The sequence below is a fragment of the Gekko japonicus genome, unplaced genomic scaffold (genome assembly GCF_001447785.1).
Source record: "Gekko japonicus isolate JY-2015 unplaced genomic scaffold, Gekko_japonicus_V1.1 scaffold232, whole genome shotgun sequence".
Classification (NCBI taxonomy): Eukaryota; Metazoa; Chordata; class Lepidosauria; order Squamata; family Gekkonidae; genus Gekko; species Gekko japonicus.
Genome location: NW_015162481.1, coordinates 1,037,609 through 1,062,669, shown reverse-complemented (window position 1 = coordinate 1,062,669; position 25,061 = coordinate 1,037,609). Strand labels below are relative to the sequence as shown.

General features: G+C 41.8%; 1 protein-coding gene across 1 annotated transcript in view; it reads right to left on the bottom strand.

The window, feature by feature from the left end:
- Nucleotides 1-25,061, bottom strand: part of STK3 (serine/threonine kinase 3) — a 185,234-nt gene that overhangs the window by 151,251 nt on the left and 8,922 nt on the right. Inside the window, exons 2-6 of the mRNA XM_015405871.1 lie at nucleotides 18,738-18,818; nucleotides 15,775-15,903; nucleotides 11,287-11,401; nucleotides 8,134-8,298; nucleotides 6,615-6,782 (exon numbers count right to left, since the gene is read on the bottom strand). Coding sequence (XP_015261357.1) covers nucleotides 6,615-6,782; nucleotides 8,134-8,298; nucleotides 11,287-11,401; nucleotides 15,775-15,903; nucleotides 18,738-18,818 — 658 coding nt within the window. The remainder of the gene's footprint in view (nucleotides 1-6,614; nucleotides 6,783-8,133; nucleotides 8,299-11,286; nucleotides 11,402-15,774; nucleotides 15,904-18,737; nucleotides 18,819-25,061) is intronic.

The window sequence follows — 25,061 nt, the reverse complement described above, 5'->3', positions numbered from 1 at the left end:
AGGGAGGGAGGGAGAGAGATTTTTTTTAGGGAAGCAATGATGTAATTAGTTTGACAGCTATTAAGTTTAGTACATGCCAGTATTACATCTCGTGATCCAAAGTAATATAGCTGTCAGCAGGATCTAACCAGTCCTCAGTTTACACAGAGTGGCCCTTTAAGTGCACAATATAATATACCTATCACTATTCAAGATTAAGAAAATGCTGTTTATGTATGCTGGCAAGCAAATACATTTTCAATGAGAAAGCATTCACTGCGTGTTTTGTTTTTCAAAATAATGTGCTGCTAGAAGAAGGTATTTTATAGTACACTTATGATTTGCTATGTGGGGAAAAATACACTTGTGGACAGATATTTATTCAACTTTATATTTATTTATTATTTCGACTTATTATACCGCCCTAACCCCGAAGGGTCTCTGGGCGGTTTACATGGTATGTTCTAGGAACACTCAATCCCTAACTAAGGCCACATGCTATAGGGGTGGGACTGCCTACCAGCACCCCCGTGGTGGGCCTGTTGTAGCTTCTGGCTCGGCTTTTTTCCCCGGCGGTCTCTGGCGTCTCCCCGGGACGACTGCTTCGTTGGTGGGACCATTTTCTGGCGCACACCCATGCTCGCTTCCGGCCTCGGCTCAGTCCTATTCGGCTCCACCGCGCCCACGAAGCATGTCATCGTACGTCTTCTGGTCACCGTCTCCACCGTTGTCTGCCGCTTGATGCTGTACCGGCCACCAGGGATCGCTCTGCTAGCTTCGTTGCTGCATCTCTAAGATCTCTTAACTGAATCAGTTGTTTGCTCATTCACAGCAGCAAGCCATTAATATTTAAATCCCATTTCTTTTTAGCTTATTGCTGAAATAAATCTTAAGGTCCATCAGTGGCTACTAGCCACAAGGTATTGATAGGAACTCTCAGTCTGGGGCAAGTGATGCACTATATTCTTGGTGCTTGAGGGGGGGCAACAGTGGGAGGGCTTCTAGTGTCCTGGCCCCACTGCTGGACCTCCTGATGGCACCTGGTATTTTTGGCCACTGTGTGATGGAGTGTTGGACTGGATGGGCCATTGGCCTGATCCAACATTGGCTTCTCTTATGTTCTTATGTTTAAAAAGGACTAGGTACAAAAGCACTAGGTAAAAAAGTACTAGGCCTTGCTTCAGCCCCATTACAGAAGTGCAGTATTTACAAATGCCATAAAGACAGAAAAAAACCTCTGTGGGATTTTCTGTCCACACAGTGTCACCTCTAAATGCAGACTATAAAAATAGGCCACCCCCTGGAGTTTAGAAGAAAATTGCTTGTGTATAGATTATTTTAAGCACCTTTTCTCCTCTGGTATCCATCACGTTTCTTCATATCATGAAGAATTTAGTCACAAATAGAAAATTCTGACTAAGACGACAGTTACAACAAACTCCTTCAAGGGTGTTTGCTTGCAGAAAAGCAAGCTAAACATCGAAATGAAAATAAATATTCAACATACATTCTCCCATACGCCCCAATTCATCTGGTTTCAAGAAACAGACTCCTGATGGAGGAAGTGGAGATATTAAAGAAGCAACATACAGGGGACGGTGCAGATGACTACATCTCACCTACGATCGTACTGGGGAAAAGGTAAGACTGTATAGGCTCTTTTATCTTTCTTTTAGGCAATCATGTTGTCCATTATCTTGAGAATGTGGGTGAATATGCAACTGCCAACTATGGCCCCCTCAGCTGTTGAGAAAAGAAAAGGGAAGGGCAACATTCAACAGCTAATAATGCTCAAAGCCAAGTGCTCTCTCTCTTTTGAGTTCATATGGACACTTACTCCCAGCAGAACACCCAGATCTTGTCCAATTATATGGCAACATAAACAGTATGAAGAGTTCTGTGGAGAAAGGCAGCTGGTTGTAAGAACACTGGAAAGAAACTGGTGATCACAAGCAGATTAGTCCGTGGTGGCAGTGACACAAGCTAAGCAGGAGGTATGGATAATCTGGGTAAGTGCCATGGAAAAATAAATATCATGATTGGACTTAAGGCAAATGGAAACAGTTCAAATTGGCTTCCTACGGTATTTTGTGGAACATATGATGTCCACATGTCCATTACCAACAACTTGAGCACAGAAAACAAAGGCAAATGCTGTATATGTTTTCAAGATCTTGCATTACTAGCCTCTCCCAAGACAAAATAGCATAAATTAGAGAGGGGGAAGGGGGAAAGAGGAGAAAGTATATGTAAAGCTAGCTTGCTTATTCAAAATGTTGGCAATGTTTTCTTGGAGTGCCACCAGGGCTGAAGCCTTCTTGGAAAGCATATGTGGGTGTAATCTAAAGGATAAAGGAAGGAAAAGGGAAGTCTAGAGTTGGGAAGCCTTCTTTATGTCCCTCGTCTTCTTAAAGATTTGTTGGATAACGTTAAGTAAAGATTCCTTACATGCCAGTGTGAAGAACAGTCACAAGATTCCCTACCTAGACAAAATGTACACAAAGTAAATATATTCAAAGACAGCCACAAGATACCACCTTGAGACCATTTGCAAAGGACAACCATACCCAGGGGTCATTTCCTGCAGGAGTGCACAGGAGCAGAGCTCCGGCAGTAAAGAGCCCAGGGGGCGGGCACATGCAATAAGCTCTGCCCCCTGTTCCAAGCAGCCCCAGGCCACAAGGAGCACAAGGATCTGCGCGTCCTCCCCCCATAGCTAGCAATCCAAAAAAGTCCAGTGGAGCCTGAGCAGTGGGTGTTGCCTTCTGACACACTTCCGGTGATACCAGGGGGTGTAGCATATGCAAATAAGTTATGCTAATGAGTTATGCTAATGAGCTCCTGCACCTCTTTTTCTACTAAATGACCCCTGACCATACCTAAAGATAACATAAGAACAACTACAAAAATCCCTGCTGGATCAGACAGTTGTCCATCTAGACCAGCATCCTGTTTCACACAGTGGCCAACCAGTCACCCTGGAAAGCCAACAGACAGGGCACAGAGGGGAGGGCCCATGGCTTAGTGCAAGCGCATCTGAATGGCATATGGAAGGTCCCAGGTTCAATCCCTGGTATCTCCATTTAAAAGGATCATGTTAAGAGGTGAAGCGAAAGATCTCTGCCCGAGACCCTGAGCAGACCATACTGCCAGTCTGAGTAGACAACAGTGATCCTGATGGACCAATGGTTTGATTCAATATAAGGCAGCTTTCTGTGCCAAGTCCTCCTAGCACTGTTTCAGAGGCCTTTGAAACCACACTTATCACAGATTTGCCCCACCCCTTCCAGAGCACAAAAAAACTAGACTCAACCAGCAAATGCATTGTCTACTGATGTATGCTGAGAAAAGGCTTAGGTCTGACCCTCACTAAAGTGTGAAGGTAGCAATTCTGAGTGCTTACAGCCAGAACCACCTCAAAACCATAGAAAGAGAAGGAAGATCCCGTTTTAACACCAAACAGGGGAGGAGGACCACAGTGCTGCCCATAGCTTACCTCCCCCCACAGCACTTTTTGCCAAGCACTCTTCCCTTCATCTCCGATACCAAACATGACTTTTGCTGAGCCAAAAAGTGCTTTGGAAGAAAAGCTGTAGGGAGGAGGAAGTTTCCTCATTCACTGTGTTCTTTGGTTGCTAAAACTGACTCCCCATTTCCCCATTTTTCCTGTAGGACTGCAGCAGTTCTATCATTAAATTCACAGAACAGTCTACGCCCGGCACTGAAACGGTTCCCCTTTATAAAGACTTTTTTCTCCTCCTATACTTGGTGCTTGGTGTGACAGGAACTATGTGGCCGCTGCTCAAATCAGCAACACTGCTGTGCTGCAAGCTTGATCGTCACTGCTTGTGGCAGACAAATGTACATCACAGCACTGTAGTATCATATAGTCTTGTAACACATGTCTAGTACTACACAAATGGTGTCATCCTGCTGCAAGTTTTCCGGGGCCCTTCAAAGTTTCCATAGTATAGTACTAGATATTACTACAGGAGAAAAGAGCAATACGGGACTACTGTTCTGGGGAAACACACACATTTCCACTGTGTTCAGTCCTGATATTTGTCCATTGCTTTTTCTCCCTTTTTACTTAGCAGCTTCTTTCTTTAAAAATATCCTCACTAATCTCTCTTGCTCTCACTGAAGGCAATTGGGATTCTATAAAAAAATGGATCATGGGAGAGCTCTGAAATGTTCCACAAATGCAAGTCCAGTTAGAGATAGTGTCATGTATGTTCTACTAAGCCCACCAGAACCATTATTATTATTATTATTATTACTGTTATTATTACTATTATTATTTCCAGAGACTGCTTCCCCATGTTTTACTGCAGCCCTGGTATGCAACTAGGAACTCTGTGGCAATTCCTGAAGAGATGGCAATCAACAATGCCAACCAAAGCTTTTCCCTTAGAAACTTCCTGCCACAAAAGATTGACAGTCGAGTTAAGCTTTAATGTCTAAAAAGTATTCATTTGAGGTATACCAGCGAAGCAGGTGGCCCTTGGAAGGAGTGCAGAAAGAACCCCACGGCACCTTGCACAGATTTAATATACACTAAACGAGCCCGCTACATTGACTGCCTGTCACCATCTCTCCAACCACAACAAGAACAGGCTGGTTTTTGAGAAAGATCTGATAGCCATTATATATTCCCAAATACTTAGCCCCGAAGTCCTATTATTGCAGTCTTTCAACCTGAAATCCTTTCCGTACCTCCTCACCATCACAAACCTTAGTAAAACTCCCTGAGTAGCTAGTGTGTGGTTAGAGAGAGGAAGCTATGCTTGTTTGCATGGAATCTGCCATTTCCTCCCTGCCAAAACACTTGTTTAAAAAGTCATGTAATATCTCTATTAGACTGTAAATGCAATTGACAAGGAAATGGCCTACTGGCGATGCATTACCTTTGTGGCAGTGCCAACCGGCCTGCAGCAAAATAACATTCAGAATAACTTCAGCATGCATTCCCAAGTAACAAAACCATGTTTTACGTAAATACCACAGAATCTAAGCGAGATCCAGAAAAAGCAATGAAAATTTGCCCAAGCTTTCATGCTTGCCTATACGAATTGAATGTCTTAACTAAAACAAAAAAGAAAAGTATCTACATATGTCCAGGAGTCTTGTGAAGTTGGATCATATAACGCTGAAAAAACTATCACAACCAGAATCTGTGTATTTCTTCTTAACCACTGTAACAACTCACTAATAAAAATTAAGAACTGTTGGGTATCAAATATACAAAAGAATATTAACTGCATACAACCCTTTAAAACCAGAACACAAATTATTAAAAAGAACATATGTTCCATATGAGCCAGAATTGTTATTTTATAAATGATTTTGCCCTTTGATATCATACATTTGATTACAGGAATTTAAAAAGTTCACAACCTTCAACTTAAAACAACGACTCTCAGTTTATATGCAGCTATTTTCATGCTTACAAAATCTTCGCTGTTCATTTGGCTCTTACCTTTCATTACTTAGTGCAACTATAGGCAATTATGTCAAAGTTATCCCAGATGTAATGTAAATGATCGAATTTAAAAAGCAATGCCATCATCATTAAACATAAGTAATCTCTAATCATTACATTTCCCAAGGATGACAGTGTACACGGACTAGATCACCAATAATCTGTTTCTTAACCCAAAAATCAAAATGGTTTGCCTAGCAAAAACTAAATTTACATGTTAGCATATTATCAATACATATATGTATGATAACACTTTACATCAGTTTAGTAATCTAGCACTAATTGCCAAGTATTAAAAAGATGCATTTAACATGATGTTTGCTTATCTCATTGGTTTGCTGTTGTTGTTTGTGTGTATGTTTAAGCTCTCTTGTTTTAGACACATGCTGCATCTCCTCATTCATTAACCTTTCTTTCAACATCCCACAATGTCCAAAAGGGAAATGGAAGAATACCAAATATACCACATACCTGGCTGGAGAGGGATAGCAGCAATTTAGAACCACCAGAAAGACTCAACTATCCCTATTCTAATTACTAAAGATTTAGATTGCCTTTCCTCCCAAGAGAGGAGACGTTCTAGCTGACAGCATATGACAATGGCTCTGTTATTAAAAATACATATCCACTAAACTGGACCCAAATATTACCTTGACAATTAACCCCTTATCTCTCTAGACGTGGCTTGCTATACAGTACTTCTACTGAAGTGAGGACTGTTTAAACACAAAAAAGCAAACCAGTTAGATAAGCAAACATCAAAATATCTTTGGCAACATTAAGTATAATTTTTAAAATGGCTACCATTTCATTAGAAGCAAGATTTTAAGCTGCTGCCTTCAAACAACAACTTAGCATTGCCTAGTGGAAATAATTATCTTATGCAGTATGAAATACTACACATCGGATTAGCACAGCTTTATGTTTGCTGAGCCAAATGATGGCAGTGTCCCCTACCACTGTACAATTCATGCTTCACCATAGTGCATCAGTGTTAAGTTGTAGGTTTAATTAGCTGTTGAACACCCAGCAACAGTTCCAGTCATTTTAGGATGACAATCTATTGACTTTCATTCTCCAAAAGAAATCAGCTGGACAGAGGCTACAAAGAAAAGTCTCTCCAAGTCTGAAGTTATAAATACAGGATTCTTACCCGCATTGGATGGATATCAGCGTAGGGGGGTTTTCCTTCAGCCATCTCTATTGAAGTAATACCCAGGGACCAAATGTCTGCCACACAATTATAGCCAATCTCTTGTATTACCTCTGGAGCCATCCAAAAAGGAGTACCTATGACGGTATTGCGTTTTGCCATTGTATCCTGTAATCACAACATTAACCAATTTTAACACTCGAGGGGACTTTCTTTTGTCTTCCACAGTTGAATTAGTACTATTATGCAAAGTTGTTGACAAAGCTCAGCAATAAACTGCTTTAAAATGTGGAAAATCAACCCTGGAACAGTTGCTGTGGCATTGCCTACTTAAAACAGGCAAAGAAAAACACTACCTGATTGTTTCTGGAGAAAAGTCTCTGCTTTCTATTTTCGGTATGCATATCTATGTATAACCGCACATTATAACCTTATAGATATGCACACTGAGTTGGATCCAAAGTTCCTATTCTATTAACAGTGGAGCCTCCCTTCAATTCACTGCCACAGGAAGTGGTGGCGGCTACAAGCATGGACGGCTTCAAAAGGGAATTAGATAAGCATATGGAACAGAGGTCCATCAGTGGCTATTAGCCACAAGGTATAGATAGGGACTCTGGGGCAAGTGATGCTCTGTCATCTTGGTGCTTGGGGGGGGGGGGTCAACAGTGGGAGGGCTTCTAATGTCCTGGCCCCACTGGTGGACCTCCTGATGGCACTGGTATTTCTGGCCACTGTGGGATACAGAGTGTTGGACTGGATGGGCCTTTGGCCTGATCCAACATTGGCATCTCTTATGTTCTTATGTTCTTAATTCAAAGAGTCATGCTCTAAAAGAAAGATTCCCCACGTCCGCAGAATGGTGTGGGGGAGAAAGTCAGTGCACACACATGGTAAACATGTTTGTGAGCCTGTACAACACTGAGACATAGGTACAAGAAAATTGGGGCTGGCCACAGCCCCCTGTTGCGTGTACATGCACAGATGCACAGAATGTACACAGCAGTCCTAACAATGCTAAACCTCTGAGTTCCGCTTCTCACATTCAGCTGTATCTGTTAATAGCCAATATCTTTTTTTCAGCACACAGTTCATTTGCAAACAGTACAAGTGAATCACTTAAAAGCTAGAGGCTCTAGCTCTGAAATGAAGAGCATCACCTTATTTTTTACAAGTTGTACATGAGTTAACTTTTTCAGAAAACGTGCATATGTGGCAACACACACACATTCAGATCATGACAATGTGTTTAAATTCAACCCTCCTGGTTGAAGAGCTTGGCAGAACACATCTCACTGTTTGACTGACATCCCTAACACGCACACAAATCCACTGGAGAGGGTCCTGATTAGGGGCGAGTTTCAGTATGCAAGAGAAAATTTTTTGCTCTCATGACAGAAGATTCTCATTCCGTCTCATAAGCAGCAAGTGCTATGGAATCTTCTTTATGACGGGTGCACTGTAATGCTTTTAATTGCTTATCGGATAGAAGAACTTCACCCACAGGCTTCACACTTACAGTTAACTGGCCAGCCACTCCGAAGTCGGCTAATTTGGCATGCCCTTCTGTGTTTAAGAGGATGTTTCCAGCCTTTATATCTCTATGTATTTTTCTCATGAAGTGCAAATATTCAAGTCCTTTAAGCGTGGATTTAAGAATGGTTGCGATTTCATCTTCTGTGAGCTACAAGGAAACATAAATAACCAGCCATTTTTTTCCCTTCTGTATGTACACACACACTGATTGCACACTTACATAAACAATCTGAAAACCTAAGAAAGTATAACACAAAATTATGCAAACTGCCTTATAATTATTATTTACACAGCATGCAAAATGCTTTACAAGTACGGAAAGGAAGCCCGATCAAGGCAATCCAGTCCTGCAATCCAATCCACATGGCGTGACCTCCTTGAGCTTAAGAAAGATCCCACAGAAGTCAAAAAGCATTAAACAGGCACAAAAGAGACTGCATCTATAGAGAACAAATTGCAGACCAAGGGTCTGAATGAATCCAACATGAGGAGTACATGTTTAGAAGCCTTTCTTGTGGATTAACAAATTAATTCCTTGGCAAGACAGAGAAAACTGTGTTTATTCAGCATCATCATACCTTTACTGGCATTGTAAAAGGGGAACATTAAACGAATGCATAAGCTTATTAAAATACTTACATCCCACCTTTCTCTGAACGCCTAATCCCCACAAAAAAGGTCAGGTGATGAACTCTTCAGACCATGCACTGTTTTCGGTTGTATATGTATAGCACACAGTAAGACAATGTCCCAGTATTAACCCACAATTATTGTGGGTGTGATTACAAATACAATTCATACCACCTTTGACAGATGTTTAGATTGCTGGACACCTTTTTCCTTGATTTCAGGATTTAACTGCAAAGCTTACATTCTCTGGAGATACTTCTTCAGGTAATGGATCCCCCAAAAGCTTCTATTACCAAAAGCATTCAGTGGAAAATACATTCCACACCTTGCATCAAAAAAAAAAACCACAACTTTTTAAGCAGTCACAGGGCCAGAGAAATGAACACCTCCCAGTACCCTGGAATGAGGGAAATGTGCACTGAGAGGCAGCCTTCACCCACAAACCATAAAAATAAGACATTTTCTGTGTAAACCAGCTAGGTGGGAGAATATATGTCATACTCTGAACAAGCTACGATGCCAGAGAAGCTGTATTAGAATGGTTCTCCCAGGAACTTCCTGTTCAACAGCTATCCCAAGCACTTCACCAATGTACTAAACATCGTTATCATCCCGAGGCTCATGGCACTCCTGGGCCTGAAGGAGAAACTGCTGTTTCAGTCTCTAGATAAGAGGAGGAGTGCTTACATTTCGAGTTTTGTTTTTAAAAGAAGACTCCATCTCATCCTTATCCCTGTTATTTATTTACTTCATTTATACCCTCCCTTTCTCCCCAATGGCGACCCAAAGCAGCTTACATCATTATCCTATCCGTTTTATCCTCACAACCACCCTATGAGGTAGGTTAATCTGAGAGAGTGTGACTTGCCCGAGGTCACCCAGTGAGCTTCCATGGCAGAGCAGGGCTCCCAGATCCTAGTCCAACGCTTTAACCACTGCGTCACACTGGCTCTCACTGGACATATTAATTGAAAACCCAGCAACAGAAATCATAAAGATTTGCTTCGCCTCAGGCTGTCTTCACTTCCTATGGAACCCAAAGGCAGCTGAAGGGGAGAGTCAAGAATCCATTCCTCTCTGAACTTAAGTTTTGTATGTGAAACTCATAACTCAACATCGTTCCATAGCAACATAATGTAACTATGAAGCTGTTAATTCTACAGCAGTCTGTATCCAACTGGCCCTTGTTAGAGAACCATTTGATGACACTTAAGATAATTTTTGATACATTACGATTAACTACTTTTTGTTCACAATATTAATGCAAATCTCTTACTGTGGCTTAAAGGCTTACTTGGTATCATTGGGTATAAGACTACAGCCCTTAATGGAAAGCATGCAAATTTTCTTCCAACTTTCTTCAGGTTTAAAACAAAACCTAAAGGTCTAATTAGTTTGTAAATACATTGTGACAGCTCTTCAACAAGAACAAAAGAGCTTTAATTTCCATCAACCAAACAGGAAACTAATGAAAAACAGTTCTATACATGTATTGATGCTAGCTACAAACAATAAGGTACTAAAACAATATTTTAATGTTCTATTTTACATACATTTTATTCCCCTAAACAGAATTTAAAAGCTGTGCTCCTCTTTTCCTTCAAAACAGCATTTCAATACATAAGTTTTCAAAAAGCATCAATGTTTAGTTGCTTTTAATCCTTCAATGCACTCTTTTAATCACAGTGATCGCCTATGGTCATTTCTTTGCTGTGTAACAGAACACAGTTCAAAATTTAGCAGCATGGAGAAGGGTAAGGGGCCTGAGCCTGAACCCTCCATCTTGCATAGACCTGCTTACTCAGCTGTGTGACAACATCCTTTCAGTCTTCATCAGCAAAGTGCTCATTGTCTCTTGTGAGCCTGTCGGTCAGGCTCAGGCCTTTGCCTAAGGAACAGCCTACCAGTTCCTACTTTATGTTCCCAGCCTGGATGAGATGGGTGCCCCTAACTGGAAGTTCTTTCACTCTAAAAAAGCAGGGTCAGAATCTTGGAGGCAATCTAAATCATGTCCCACTTTCCAATAAATAGGTGGAGCCAGTAGCCAGGAATGAGTTTTATCAATTACAACTGATATGTCAGCTGTGCCCTCTCCTGGATTGTAAGAATCTAGCAACCATCATCCATGCTTTTACAGTTTCACAAGCGAGTTACTGCAACGTGCTGCTCCTGATGAAGCTGTAGCAACTTGGCTCTTAATGGAGATAAACTGCTCCAGAGATATAATTGACAGAACCATACAAACATCATTTCCCTGCCACCTTGCTTCAGAATACAACTCAAAAGGCTGTCTGTCTTCATTAAACCCGGCCAGAGCTTGAACAAAGCTCTAATAAAGATCTCCACAAAGAACTCAACAAATCTCATTCAAGAGGGTTCAGTACTTAAAAGTGGCACCTTTGCAGAGAAGTCTCCGACAGGAATAACACAGCTTTGATAAGAACAATTTCAGATGTATCCCAACGTCATGTTGATCAATAACAGCATTCAGTAGAAGTAAACTTACCGTTTTATTCCGCAACCTGATTATGTCCGAGACAGAACCAGCTCCACAGTACTCCATAACAATCCACAGGTCAGTGTTCTTAAAATAGCTGCCATAGTATTTGACAACATATGGGCTAAACACAAAGAAACATGGCTGTCAGCAAGAACGTTATAAGAATCCAGTGGCAGTTCTACTTGAAACAGAAGCTGGCAGGTTCCCCCCCCCCCCAAGCAGCCAGATAAATGCTAAGTTCCGATTAGATCTTCAGAATGGGGGTGGAGGGGAGTAAAAAAGTTGTAGTATCATCCAATCATAAAAAAGCCCACATCCACTTATTCATTGTATCCTGTATACTCCTTAAAAACTACCTTTCACACTACATAACCAAATGGATGAAGACAAACAAGAGAAGTTCCCAAAACTTGTCCCAGCACCCCCAATCTGAACTAAATTTCAAGTTGGAAGTGGTATATAGCACCAGGCTCTGAAGAACAAGCATTTAAGAGTCTGACAAGCATTTCGAAAGTCAAAGAGTCACTGGCACCACTCCAGAATCTGTACTTATCTGACCATCAGCTGGTAAATCCTGGTGTGTTTTTAAAATCGCTCTTCTTCTTCCCCTGTCCCGTTTCCCCCCCACTGAACACTGAGCCTGAATAAGAGGACTTGGGCTTAATTACTGCTTTGTTATTTATGTTGGTCCAATAATAGTTATATAACAAAACAGAGGACCCCACGAGGAATCAACAGTGCAACATGAATGGAAAATTACAAATATTACAAAATAACAAAGACTACTTCCTTCGGTATGTTCAGATTCATGAGAATCAGAGATCAGATTTTTATTTGTAAGGACATCAGGAATGAAGTTAGAACAAGCCACGGTTCAAGAGCATCCGCCTGGGATGCAGAAGGTCCCACGTTCAATCCCTGGCATCTCCAGTCAAAAGGGTCAGGCAGGAGGTAATGCAGAAGACCTCTGCCTGGGACCCTGGAGAGCCACTGCCCATCTGAGTAGACAATACTGACTTTGATGGACCAAGGGCCTAACTCAGAGTAAGGCAGCTTCATGTGTCATGTGTCCAAGCAGCAGTAGTAAATATTTTAGCCAATGGATTTATATGAAGATACAACTGATTCCAACCCTGTTTTGTTACATGCTGGAGTGTTTCTCATGTGAAAATTTCTCATGACTCTGATGATACAATGAGGTTACCCAGCCTCTCGCTATTTGTTAATATCAGCCATGCATGCTGTATTGTTTGTTTTTACGCTGGCAATACAATTAGTTCCTTATGGTCCTGTGTTTTTTTTAATTTGTTCTGTACTGCTTGCACTGAGGACCTACTCCTCTCCCCACCACCACCACTAAAGAGAATTCCACAACTGAATGTCGCTTCCCAGAGACCATGCTGTATCTCTGTGCCTGAGAAGCAAAGTAAAGCCGACTGCCTGCTTGCATTTCACTGAAGATGCCTGCAAGATCAGACCCAAAGATTACAGCCTAAAAAAAAAAAGATTCAGGTGGGGTAGCCATGTTGGTCTGAAGCAGCAGAACAAACTATGAGTCCAGTGGCACCTTTAAGACCAACAAAGTTTCAGTCACGGTATAAGCTCGTGTGTGCAAGCACACTTCCTCAGATACAGTGGAACAGAACCTCCTCGACCATTACAGCCTAAAAAAACGTGCTTTCTATCATTTTTAAATTTTGTAACATCCAGCCTAATGAAGAGCTGTGGGAAACTGTATCTCCAAGGACACAGTAGGTTTAGCTCCTGGTGCCACCACCACATATATACTTCACTTAGAAAAAACACAAGCGCTTAAGGCTTCCTTTCTCTCTAGTTCAAGGGTCTCTGGCTTTTCCAAGTTTTAGCATTTACTTTATCCTCTGCTAATGAGTCAAGCACCAGTTTTACTTTTGGCATATTAGTATCAAGCAACAGCATGTCTCTCAAGTACTGTTCAATAAGCATCAAATTCCCATTGGTATGTATACCAATTTCTTGTAGGGATGGCTATCATAAAATCTATTTCATCCATCCTTATCAGAGATACATGATGGACTTTAAACTTTACTATTCCAAAGAGACAATATTTTGGAACAATCGCTTCAACAAATCCTGAAGAACTCATGGTAAAGATTAACAAGCTACCATAAAAAAGAATGATTAAATGCCTGCCAAAGCGTATGTGCTATTCGAATCTTTAGAGGCGAGCAACATTCTTGCAAAAACTAATTTAAGTTCTCTTTAGTCCCACTTTTACTACTGTGTGTGAGTTTCTAGACATCCATAAGGTTTCCATAAAGATCTCCACTGATACGGAAGAAACCTTAAAAAGGGGAAATTCCCCCCACACAAACATTTTACAAAAGATACACCCTCATCTTTCTTCGGCAGCTATCTGGCACTACCCATCTTGGCCATGGAAGGAAGCCCCTCTTAAGCACTTGTACTTCATTTACAATTGGAGATACTGTGGGCAAACTGAGGATCCACCCAGAAGGTTCCTACTAGGGATATCAACATCCAGGAGACGCCTGGAGATCTCCCACTATCACAATCTCCAGACGATCAAGGCCAGTTTCCCTGGAGAAAATAGCTGATTTGGAAGGCGGACTCTGTGGCCTTATCCCCCGCTGAGGTCCCTCCCCTCCACAAACCCTGCCCTCCCCAGGCTCCACCCCCCAACCTAGAGCTGGCAACCCTACTTCCTACACATGCTAAGTTTTGAAGTAAATGCCAAAGTATGGTTCGGAGATATGTGAACAAGCCTCAGAAACATGCACCACACACCCTCCCCTTCCTCTCGTGTTCTCAAATCTCCTCCCGCCCTTCCTGTTTGTAAGGAAACTAGAGTCTGACACTGCCTGGTTCGCATACACACTTGTGTTGTGTGGAAACCATCGTTTGCCCAGTTGACATGTATTTACAAACAAATAGGAAAGGAGAAAGAGACACAGTACATAAGGGGAAGAGGAAGGAATGGGCAACACTGAGGCTCACGTGCATCACTCTGGTTCAGGCCCGTAGCCAGGATTTTTTAATTGGGGGGGGGCTTTAAATAAGTCGGGGGGCACTGATAAAGTTTTTTTTTAAACCTCCCAGTTGGAGCAGGCAGGAGCAGGATTATTTCCCATATTGTGGAGGGTGAGTGTAAGTGGAAGTCACTGACTCCTGAGCTCATTAAAGATTTAGATTTAAGCAGTTCGCAGCTTCTAACCCCCATGCGCAGTGCAGCAAGTTACTACCCCTGTGCATCCACCTGTTTCTCCTTTGTAAAACGAGGAGGAGCGGCAGGCAACGTGCCTTCCTGTGGGTAACTCTGTGCATGTTCAGAGACACATTTTTCTGTGCCCGCTGCCCGGCATTTGATTTTCACGCCGATTTCGAAGAGATGAGGGCTTTGCCCTCAGTTTGCAGCAGCCAAGGTTGCCCGAGCTGGCGGAAGGGGGAGAGCCATCTACAACAGAAACAAGCCCCTTTTGCCTCCCTGCACCCACTGGACCCACCTCACCTGCTGTCCTGCCCACCTGGCTGCTTTGTACTGCTTCCTGTGGCGGCCGCCCTGCACTACTGCCACCACCAGCTTGGGACCCACAGCCCACCGGCCCCACCTCACCTGCTGGCCTGCTCACTTGGCTGCCTCATGCCGCTTCCTGCTGCAACCGCCCCATACCACCAGCTTGGGACCCACAGTCCCTCCCCCCCACCGCCAGCCCAGGATGGAGCTGGTGGGGCTGCTGGCAAGCGGGGAAGTCATGGGGCCTTGGTAGAAAGTCAGGGGGCTGGGCCCCAAAATGTCCCACCGTAGCTACAGACCTGCTCTGGTCTATAGTTTGGCATTCTGAACTGGATCCCACACACCACCGGGGGGGGGGGATTGTGCTACAGTTCAAACAAGTGCCTGCATTTTGAGCCCTCTTCTTCCCTCCATCGTTAACTAAAATATATCTGGGAGAAGGATGAAAGAGGGAAGAGCTGGAAGCTTTACGAGTATATGCTATTTGCCCAGAACCATAAGACAGAATGGATTACAGAGATAAAGAACATTTACATGGAGCATTAGATCCAGACAGCTCAGAATTAGTGCGGCCATATTCCCAGTTTCTCAAGAAGGAGAAATCCATCAGAAATGAATACCCAGTCTCCAGCCCCAAGGCAACAACCCCCTCTCCCAAGTATGCATGACAATCTCACACAGGATCGCTTCAGAATCACAATGGCAATTCCAAGTGCCAGTACCTACATAGCCTACATAACAAGACACAGTGGACCACAGTTATATAGATGTCATAGCTAGTGGGCAGGGGAGGTGGGGGGAATAAAAGAAGAAGTAGCAAGGCTGTAACCCAACAGTACATGTTCATTTTCATATTTTAAGGTGTAAGGACCTTTCAGTTTCAGATTGCATTTCTTTAAAAATATATATACTATTACCTGAAGGCTTTTAGAGATTTAAAAAAAAATTGGCAGAGTACTCGAAATAAGTGTCATACATACCTGTCACACTGTTGCATTATAGAAATTTCTTTAATGATTTCCTGTAGGTCTGATTCAACAGGGACTTGCTTAATTGCCACGACCTGCCCAGATTCCTTGTGTATTGCTTTAAAAACGCTGCCGTAAGACCTAGAGGTGGGGGTGGAAAAAAGGCAGTACAGTTTGAGGCTCCTGGTAACAAGAACAATAATACCATGTCCATTAAAACCAGTGTCAGCAAGGGTCAACTCGTATCTATGCAGCAGTTGCATTTGCTGCACAGAAAGCAGCACTTACTGCAATGAACACTTTAAAGTATCCCTCTGTGAGCAATATGCCTTATTAACTAAATTAGCATATTATCAAATGGCCCAGAGAAATAATTTTCCATGTTCAGATCAATCTATTGAGCATTAGTTACTGTTTATAACATTTGGGAACAATAAGATAAGACAAAGAAATTGTCTCTTTATGCACTTTTATTAATTACAACGAACTGTTTAGCTCTCAGTGTATTCATTTCACTGTAGCATAAGAACATAGGAACATAAGAGAAGCCAATGTTGGATCAGGCCAATGGCCCATCCAGTCCAACACTCTGTCACACAGTGGCCAAAAATACCAGGTGCCATCAGGAGGTCCATCAGCGGGACCAACATCACAAGAAATTTATCTCTTGGGGGAAATCTTCCAAGGTGGAAATCTTGGATATTCCTCCAAGAAATTATTTAAAGGAACCAATATTGCTCCACAGCTCTAAAGATTAGGAAAATCTATTTCTCACCCGTATTGCACCTTCAGTTTTCCCAAAATTAATGGCTGCCATTAATGAGAGGGGTTTAAATAACTTTCTAAAAAATCTCACCAAGAGACTAATGTCCTCAGTGTGGGAGAAAATAAGTCAGGGTTTTTTTCATTCCTAACTTGTGTATACTTTCTTAAAAGGTAAAGGTTCCCTTGCTCGAAAGCTAATCGAATCAGACTCTAGGGTTGTGGTGCTCATCTCCGTTTCAAAGCCGAAGAGCCAGCGCTGTCCGAAGACATTTCCATGGTCTTGTAGCTGGCATGACTAAACCTATTTATCTACTTGAAATTTCTTGCTTTTGAACTGCTAGGTTGGCAGGAGCTGGAACTAGAGACGGGAGCTCACTCCATCATGCGGCACACTCGGGTCTCGAACTGATGATCTACCGACCTTCCACAGCCTGCAGTTCAGTGTCTTAACCACTTGAGCCACCGCAGCTCCATACTTTCTTAGGACCTAACAATTACACCTCTGACCAGATGCCAATAGATGTCACCAAAGAGTCTATTCATCCATATAATTTAATATAATTTAATACACAGGCATGGATTTAGACTTCCATTTTTGCGTTAATAACTTGAGTTCTCCAATTGTACATGTTTGATTTACATATGCCTCCCATGGCCTAATGTTTTTATAAGTTCACTGGATTTGCCCAGTAATTCTTCCTATGTTTATCAGGTTCCTGTTTTGCACAATTCCCTTTTTCCCTTCATAGAACACATGAGTAAATGAATGGAACAGGAATACAACACTTATTTTCCTGCTTCTTGTTAGGCTGCAGCTTTTGGGACTTTTCTACCAGCTTAAATATCTTCCTAAAAAAGTTTAGAACTACACATTGTCAGTTTCAATGCAATTTCCTTCTAAATTATTGAATTACTTCCGAACGAGTAAATGGGTCATACTTATTTAAATGACTTAAAAATAATCAAGAGTTATCAGAGCAGGAGGAAGCATTTTCTCCTTGGCTGTTAAGAAATGTCCTCATTCTTAATTCATGACTTCTGAAGACATTCACTTGTATTGCTAAATATCATAAAAGCTACTAGTACTACTTTCTATTTTTTACAACTCCATATGTAACATCTGGCTGGTTAATACAATGCAGATTTATTTGTTCAAAGAAAATTGCTACCAATCACTAGTTTTAGCAAAGCATCCCATTTTACCAAAGAGGGCTGATACTTCTGAAGAATGCAATTTGAAGACTTACTGTTAAGTTGGGGACAAAGGGCAGACCCACCTCTTACACTAATCTTGCTTATACCAAAAAATGTAGAAACAGGAATCTAGTAACGGTAACCTTTTACAAACCTGAAGTGCCATGTCTGTACATTCTCATATCTCAATTGAGGCAGTTAACCAAGATATTATGTATCTACAAGCAGCAGGCTACTTTTTCAAGAATATTTCCTATGCTTAAGAAACTACTCAAATTGAAATTGTAAGGATTTTTTTCAATTACTGCATAAAGACCTAGCAAAATTAGGTTCCAATATTGCTTTGCTAGGTTCAATGCACATTCACAAGTACAATTCAAGAAGTGCATATTTAAAGGGAAAAATATATTTATGTTTTCGCCTTCTCTCTGACAAATATGAGTTCTCAACAGGCACATGTGCATAAAGTTCTGTATGTGTTGTTTCCTTGTACGGAAGCGACAGCCATGTTGGAAATCGCTGCCAGTGTGCCTCAGTAGCATGTGGGAGGCAGCATCACTTGCTGTACAAATATTAGTTAATATACACTGCTGGCGCTCCAAAGGAAAGAAAAACTGTGCCCAGTGGGATGCCTTCAGCCCCAACAGCAGCAGAGCTGACCTCAGAGGCAAAACATACATGCATTACCCAGCAGGAGAAGGCAATCTGGAGCACTAAAAACGGCTGGTGGGGAAAGGATTAAACATTCCCTTCACCATCACCCACAACTGCATCTTCCCAAAGCTGTTTCCATGTTTTTTAAAAAAAACAAAGATTGTTAGGCCTTCTACAACATTTATATTCTACTTTACCTCTCAGCCTAAGATCGGCCTGGATTACTTGGCTGTGGGCACTGGCTCAAGTGAGACTTCTACCTATGCTCAAGATCAGTCACACTACGATCTGCATTTGTCTGATATCTGTTTGGAGTCTGCCCAGCTGCCCCACCCGCCCTGCCACACACAGATTCCACGTACCCTTCGCCAAGCTTCTCCAAGACATCAAAGACTTCTTCGGGCTGCTTAGTCAAGCTGTCTTCACTCAGCTTTTTTAGCTTGCTAATAGAAATATGCAACAATTAATAATTTGCAATCGAGTCAACAAGGTTAAAAACTTTTAATTTTTTTCTTTATTAAGGAATAAAGAAAGTAGGGGGGAATGACAACTGATGATGATTCAGGTCCACTGACATCAGTGAAGCTATAATATATAATATTTAAATCGCTAAGGAATGGGACAGGGATTACCTGCAACTTGCAGGACCAACAGAATCCAATGGTACAAACAGAACTATCATGTGATTAAGCAAAAAGTTAACTGAGGGAGGCAAGAAACGGGGGGGGGGCATAATTTAGGTAAATAACAGTATTGTACAGAAATTAATCTCACCACACATACACAGTTGTGATCTATTTACTTTTCTAATCCTTAACAGACCTATTAACAAACAAGTCACCTAGTTGCCAAGAAGCAACCAAGCATGCAATGGCATGAAAACTGGGGCAAAACCCGGGGGGGGGGAGTTTGGACTCCCTTGTCCATATGCCATGAATGAATAAAGTATATGGAAACAGGTGGGGTAATAAAAATAATTCTGGCTTAGTAGCTTTTATTAAATAAAACAGGAATCCAGCAACACCTTAGAGACTAACAAGATTTATTTCATCATAAGCTTTCACCAGGTAAGGCCCCTTCATCAGATGCTTCATTCATCAGACTGATGTGTTTACATTAAGGGCTGCAAACAGAAAGGGGGGGACACAGATATTACAGAGAGAAAATGTTACCGTTTGAAACAAGATCCAATCAAAACAGTAAACAGACTCGATAGCGCTGTTAACAATAAAATTTTGTGGATGTGCTTGCAATTGTATTCCTGTTGCTTCAAGCTGTATTCCCATCAGCATGCCAGTGCATGCCAATCTTATGAGGCCTTCTTGCACAACATGTGCTCCTGCTGACAAACTGGACAGTTATGACTTAGTCTTGGCAAAGAAGGTGAGGTTTCTTTAACAGAGAGAGAGAGACTAATATGAAGTCCCCTATTGATTTGGAGGTCTCTGTTAGTAACCCTGTACCTGAAAGTTCTAACATTCCAATTCAAACCTTGTAAGATGTTCAAGGCTGGAAAAAAGGCTGATCTTGCTCTAAGTTTATCCTGCCATCTTACTTCCAATCATAACAGAGGGCGCAGCCAATTGCGTAAAATGATTTGCCAACAGGTCAGAATGTTAGTAGATGGAACATAAATTGCAACTAGGGAATTAAATAAATTTGAGTACTGTATTCTACCAGATTTTCTGCTGGTGCAAAAAGACCACCAAAAAGCCTAGGCAAAGACAAAAGGCATCAGGGAATGGAATAGAGAATTCGATGACGCTGAGTGAAAAAAAGCTGGCTAGATCCAACCCTATAACTCCCCTCCAACACAGAAAGACATTATTCAAAACAGAAAGGCTCTCTATGACAGAAAGACTTTTCCCTCCAGAAAAATAAAACTATTCTCCACTGAAGGAAGACTTAGCAGAAGAGTGTCATATGACTGAACTTAACAGAAGAGACTAACAGGATCCTAGCCTGGAAATTTTAATACTGACCTGTTTGTTGTGGGTATAATGCAACAATGGGCCAACACCCGTCTTGGATACCAATGATTTGAGAGTGGCCCATGCTCCGGTACATCACATACTTTTTCAAACTTGCAAGCTGGTGTTTTCATGTAAACATACACGTGGTATACATATTGTACAGTGGTTTTGAAAGTACAAACACAAACAGGGCCTTCATGTTTTACGGATGGAATATCCACAGCCAGCTTCTTACATAACTAGCACAATATTCAAGCAGAATAGTACTGCCCACTCATGGCAAGAAATGTCAGTAAATGAGGAGAAATGTCTGTCCAAGTGAAAGCCAACACAGCACAACAAGTTGTCCCACTGATATCACTTCCCTTCCATATATGTAAACCACTAAGACTCTGGCCAGACATTTGCTTGCTATGCCGGAGGCTCCCTCGTAAAATCAGGAAGTCAAATTGTTCTCAGAATCAGCCACAGAAAAATTGTTCTGAAGTCTTCTTGAAAGACGTACATGCTGTTTGCACATGGGGGCGGGGGGGAAGGGACTACACAGGGCTAAGACTGAGCTTGATGCAGTACAACCCAGTTTTGACAAAAAAAGACCTGCCCACAGAAGAATGTGCGATTATCACAGCATGTTGTGGTAGAAGATACGGCAAAAAGAGAAGGGAGAGGGAGAAGACAGGCTATGCCCAATATGTTATCATTTCAAGCTGAAGAGCTCCCTAAGTCACTGCTAGCTAAGTAAGCTGCAATTTTCCCTTGCAGCTTGAGTATTTCTCCTACATACTACACAGTATTATTTGTTTTCCATGGTTGCAATCAACAAGCTGGAAGATGAACACCACTCCTCTCAGTAATTGGTCAAAATAGGCAGTTTTCCTTAAAGTAAAAGTGGTTTTTTTGGCTAAATGTAGGCCTGTAGAATACTTCTGCTTCCATTCTGAATTTAGGCTGCACTTCAGTTCTCTTCTTAATAACAGCTTATTTTAGACTGTGCAACGGCTACAGACTTGGGCCTGAATGTGGGAAACCCAGGTTCAGCTCCCACATACTTAGGATACTAACTAAAGTCTACCCAGTGAATAACACTCTAATCTCTTTCACAGAGTTGTTATGAGGCTAAAATGTTGTACTGCATCCGTGGAGGAAAGGCATCTTACACAAACATGACCAATAAATAGATTCAGGTGGGTAGCCGTGTTGGTCTGAAGCCATAGAACAAAGTTTCAGTCCAGCGGCACCTTTAAGGCCAACAAAGTTTAATTCTCAAGCATAATTCAATGTACTATGTTATGGTTTAATATGTTACTGTTATCGTTCAAAATAATAAAAAAAATTAAATTAAAAAAAGTTTAATTCTGGGTATAAGCTTTCATGTGCATGCAATACTTCTTCCGATGAAGTGTGCATGCACACAAAAGCTTTTACCCAGAAAAAACTTCGTTGGTCTTAAAGGTGCCACTGGACTCAAACTTTGTTCTATGACCAATAAATGTATAAGTAATATGGCCAAGTCTGCCCCATTTCTTACTGCTTGGGGAGAGGGGACTATGACTTGGAACAAACTGGGCGCAAGCAGAAACACAAATAGATTTGTCACAGTTCTGCTTGTGCAAGACCTTGTGCAACACCTAGCACTCTCCTCCATATATTTCAGAGTGCCCAGAAACTGGTTTGCACAAGATCTTGCACAGGTGAAAACACAAGTGGGGATGAAATGTTTGACTTATTGCTACGGGCTATCACTTCCTTGCACTTCCACTTTCACAAGAGTTCTAGCACAGGTGGGAATTTTGCACTGGATCCAACCCTAAGATTCTGCCCTACAAGTGCAGATATTCAAAGCAGGATATCCACCGAGCTCAATAGAGTTACGAAGACATAACTTTGTTTAGCATTGCTCCACTGGATACTATAATATAACCTTGCTTCTTCAACTAAAAGATTTTCTTTGGGATTTGAACTGCAGCTGCAAAACGCATTTTGCTGAAGGGAGGGAAAGAACAGCAACTCCTTTCCTGCCAACAACATAAGCAAACCACTCCCACAAAAAATGCAGGACCGTTTCCTTAGGTGTGGCACGCCAGCAGATGCACCCTTTTCTCCCCACTGATACAGTCCAGGGTAAGATAAGATGTAGGGTGTGGTTTCCCTTTCATGTTCTCTTAGTAAAATTCCAACAACAGATGGAGAAACCAGAGCAAGTGTTTCTACCCTCTGGCATTCCTCTTCCACTAGAGTTCTGGAGTGGTAAAGACTAGTAATTTTTGTTTGTGTTTTTTACTAAATGACTGTTGTGGGGCCCATGGTGGCTCAAAGGTTAAGATGCTGAGCTGCATACTGGAAGGTCTGTAGTTCAGCAGTTCGAGACCCTAGTGCCACGTGACAGAGTGAGCTCCGGTCTCTGGCCCCAGTTCCTGCCAACCTAGCAGTTCGAAAAGCAAAAAATCACAAGTAGATAAATAGGTACCGCTTTGGTGGGAAGGTAACAGTGTTCCATGCGCCTTGGCGTTTAGTGATGCTGGCCACATGACCACAGAAATGTCTTTGGACAGCACTGGCTCTTTGGCTTGGAAACGGATTCGGATTCGACTTTCGGATTCGGATTCGACTTTCAGGCTACTTATAATATGCAAGTATGCCCAAAGCACATTCAAAGGATCAGACCTTTACCGTTACCTAAATGACTGTCGTATTCCAGGATATCTGATGTGTGCAATAAACAACTTTTATAAGGAAAATGGAAAAACTATGACAAGACGCTGTGTTCCATTGGACAGGCACTGATGGCCACACCACAGCAGCAAAGCATGGTTGCCACCAAGTTTACATTCATCGTGGGAGCTGCTGCAGTAGATCCCAGGTGCCTATATAAATAATTGCTTGCAACAAGTATGTAACTCTGTTTGGGATTGCTCTAGCAGAGGCCCCCACCCTTTTTGAGCCTGTGGGTCACCTTTGGAATTCTGATACAAGTTGGTGGGCACGCAGCCACAGAACAGCTGCCACAGGAGGATGAAGCAACCACAGAAGATGGGACCAAACACACAGAGGAAGCCCAAGTGCAGGGGGGGAAGTGCGATAACTTAAAAATCAAAACCAGCACTGGGGGTAGCAACTGCTGCTGAAGAGACATTGCTATTTTAATCTACACAGCCAATCAGATCTCCAGTGGCCCGTCAGACGCCATGACGAGGAAGAGCCCTACGTGGCCCCACCCACTTTCTAAAAACACTTGGTGAGCATCGAGAAGGTGTCATCCGTGGGCGCTATTGCACCCGTGGGCACATTGGGGACCCCTGCTCTTTTGGATACCTGAAATGTAGCCATGTTATCGTATGAAGAGGCCTACATAAATACATAAAATATGTTATTTTTCTTTTCTTTTTTTAAGGTAGGACATCTGGGCTGAAATCTTGTATCTGCCACAGACTTATGACTTGGGCAAGTCCTTGACAGGTCTCCATCTGTTTTATGAGAAACAGTTACCAGAGTTATAACCTGGTTAGAAGGGCAATATTGTCAACAAAAATGTATAGCACTTGGTCAGTTTAAATGCCTACATGAGTACATGAATAGCAGCAGCAATTCGGAAGTTCATCACTCTTGGAAACCAGCAATAAAGCTTCAGAACACCATTGTTCCCACCATATTATGATTTTTATATAGTTACAATATCTGTGATACATTATATACAGACATAGGTTGTAGGAAACGGTATAGTACAGTACTGAGGCACCATTATTCGGTTAAGCTAACAGAAACGTACGGGTCGCCCAAAGCCTGGTGGCCAAAAAATCAATTTTATGTTATGACTCTTCTTACAGCTCCATCCCACACCATTCACAGTGTTCTTTCCCCCCTTGCACATCTGATCCTTTGAATGTGCTTTGGCCATACATGCATATTATAATTAGCCTGAAAGTATGTAAACTGGGACTCAAGTTCTTAGCATGTCCTATGTGCCAAAGTCAGTACTGAATACAACTGTATTTAGTTTTTAAACAAAGCCAGGGAATTTCCATTAATTGCCATGTTGTCTCTTTGCTTCTTACAGTGATTTGTTGCAGAGATTTATCAGGCTCGGCTCATTTTAAATTAGAAGTGGCACCTGACCCTAAAAACAGAGTTAAGAAAACTAGTCTGTAAGAGAACAAATTGCTTATGAACACTTGAATATTTATAGCCACATGTAAAAACAAACAGCTTCCTTCATTTAAAAACATGAGAAAAGATTATATATGGAAATCGTAGGCAGTTCTCATGTTTACAGAAGTTGGGAACGAGAGCTTCCCCCCTAAAAAATCCAAATTTGTATAGCCTAGCATGGGGCAGGAGGAAAATATGAATTGCAAAAAAAAATCTTGTTCACAACTATTCTTATGAACAATCTACTCCAAGAGGGACCTCTAGAAAGTTTCCAAGCTCACTTTCCCTTCCTTTTGCATTGCTTTTCATGGGAACCGACAGTGTAATTCCCAGTAAAAGAAATGATTTAAAAAAGATGCAGAGGACAAAGAAAGTACAATAGTAGAACTAGAATCTATTTTTAAATTCTCTGATTTCTTGTAATATGAAACATCTGCACCAGTGTCTTTTCCTGTGATATCAGCACAACAAAAATTTCAGAAAGCATACTCCATGTATTTGTACTCTAACCAAGTCTGTTGCACAAGCATAAACCTCAGCTCTGGTACAGAGTGAAGGCAAATTAGG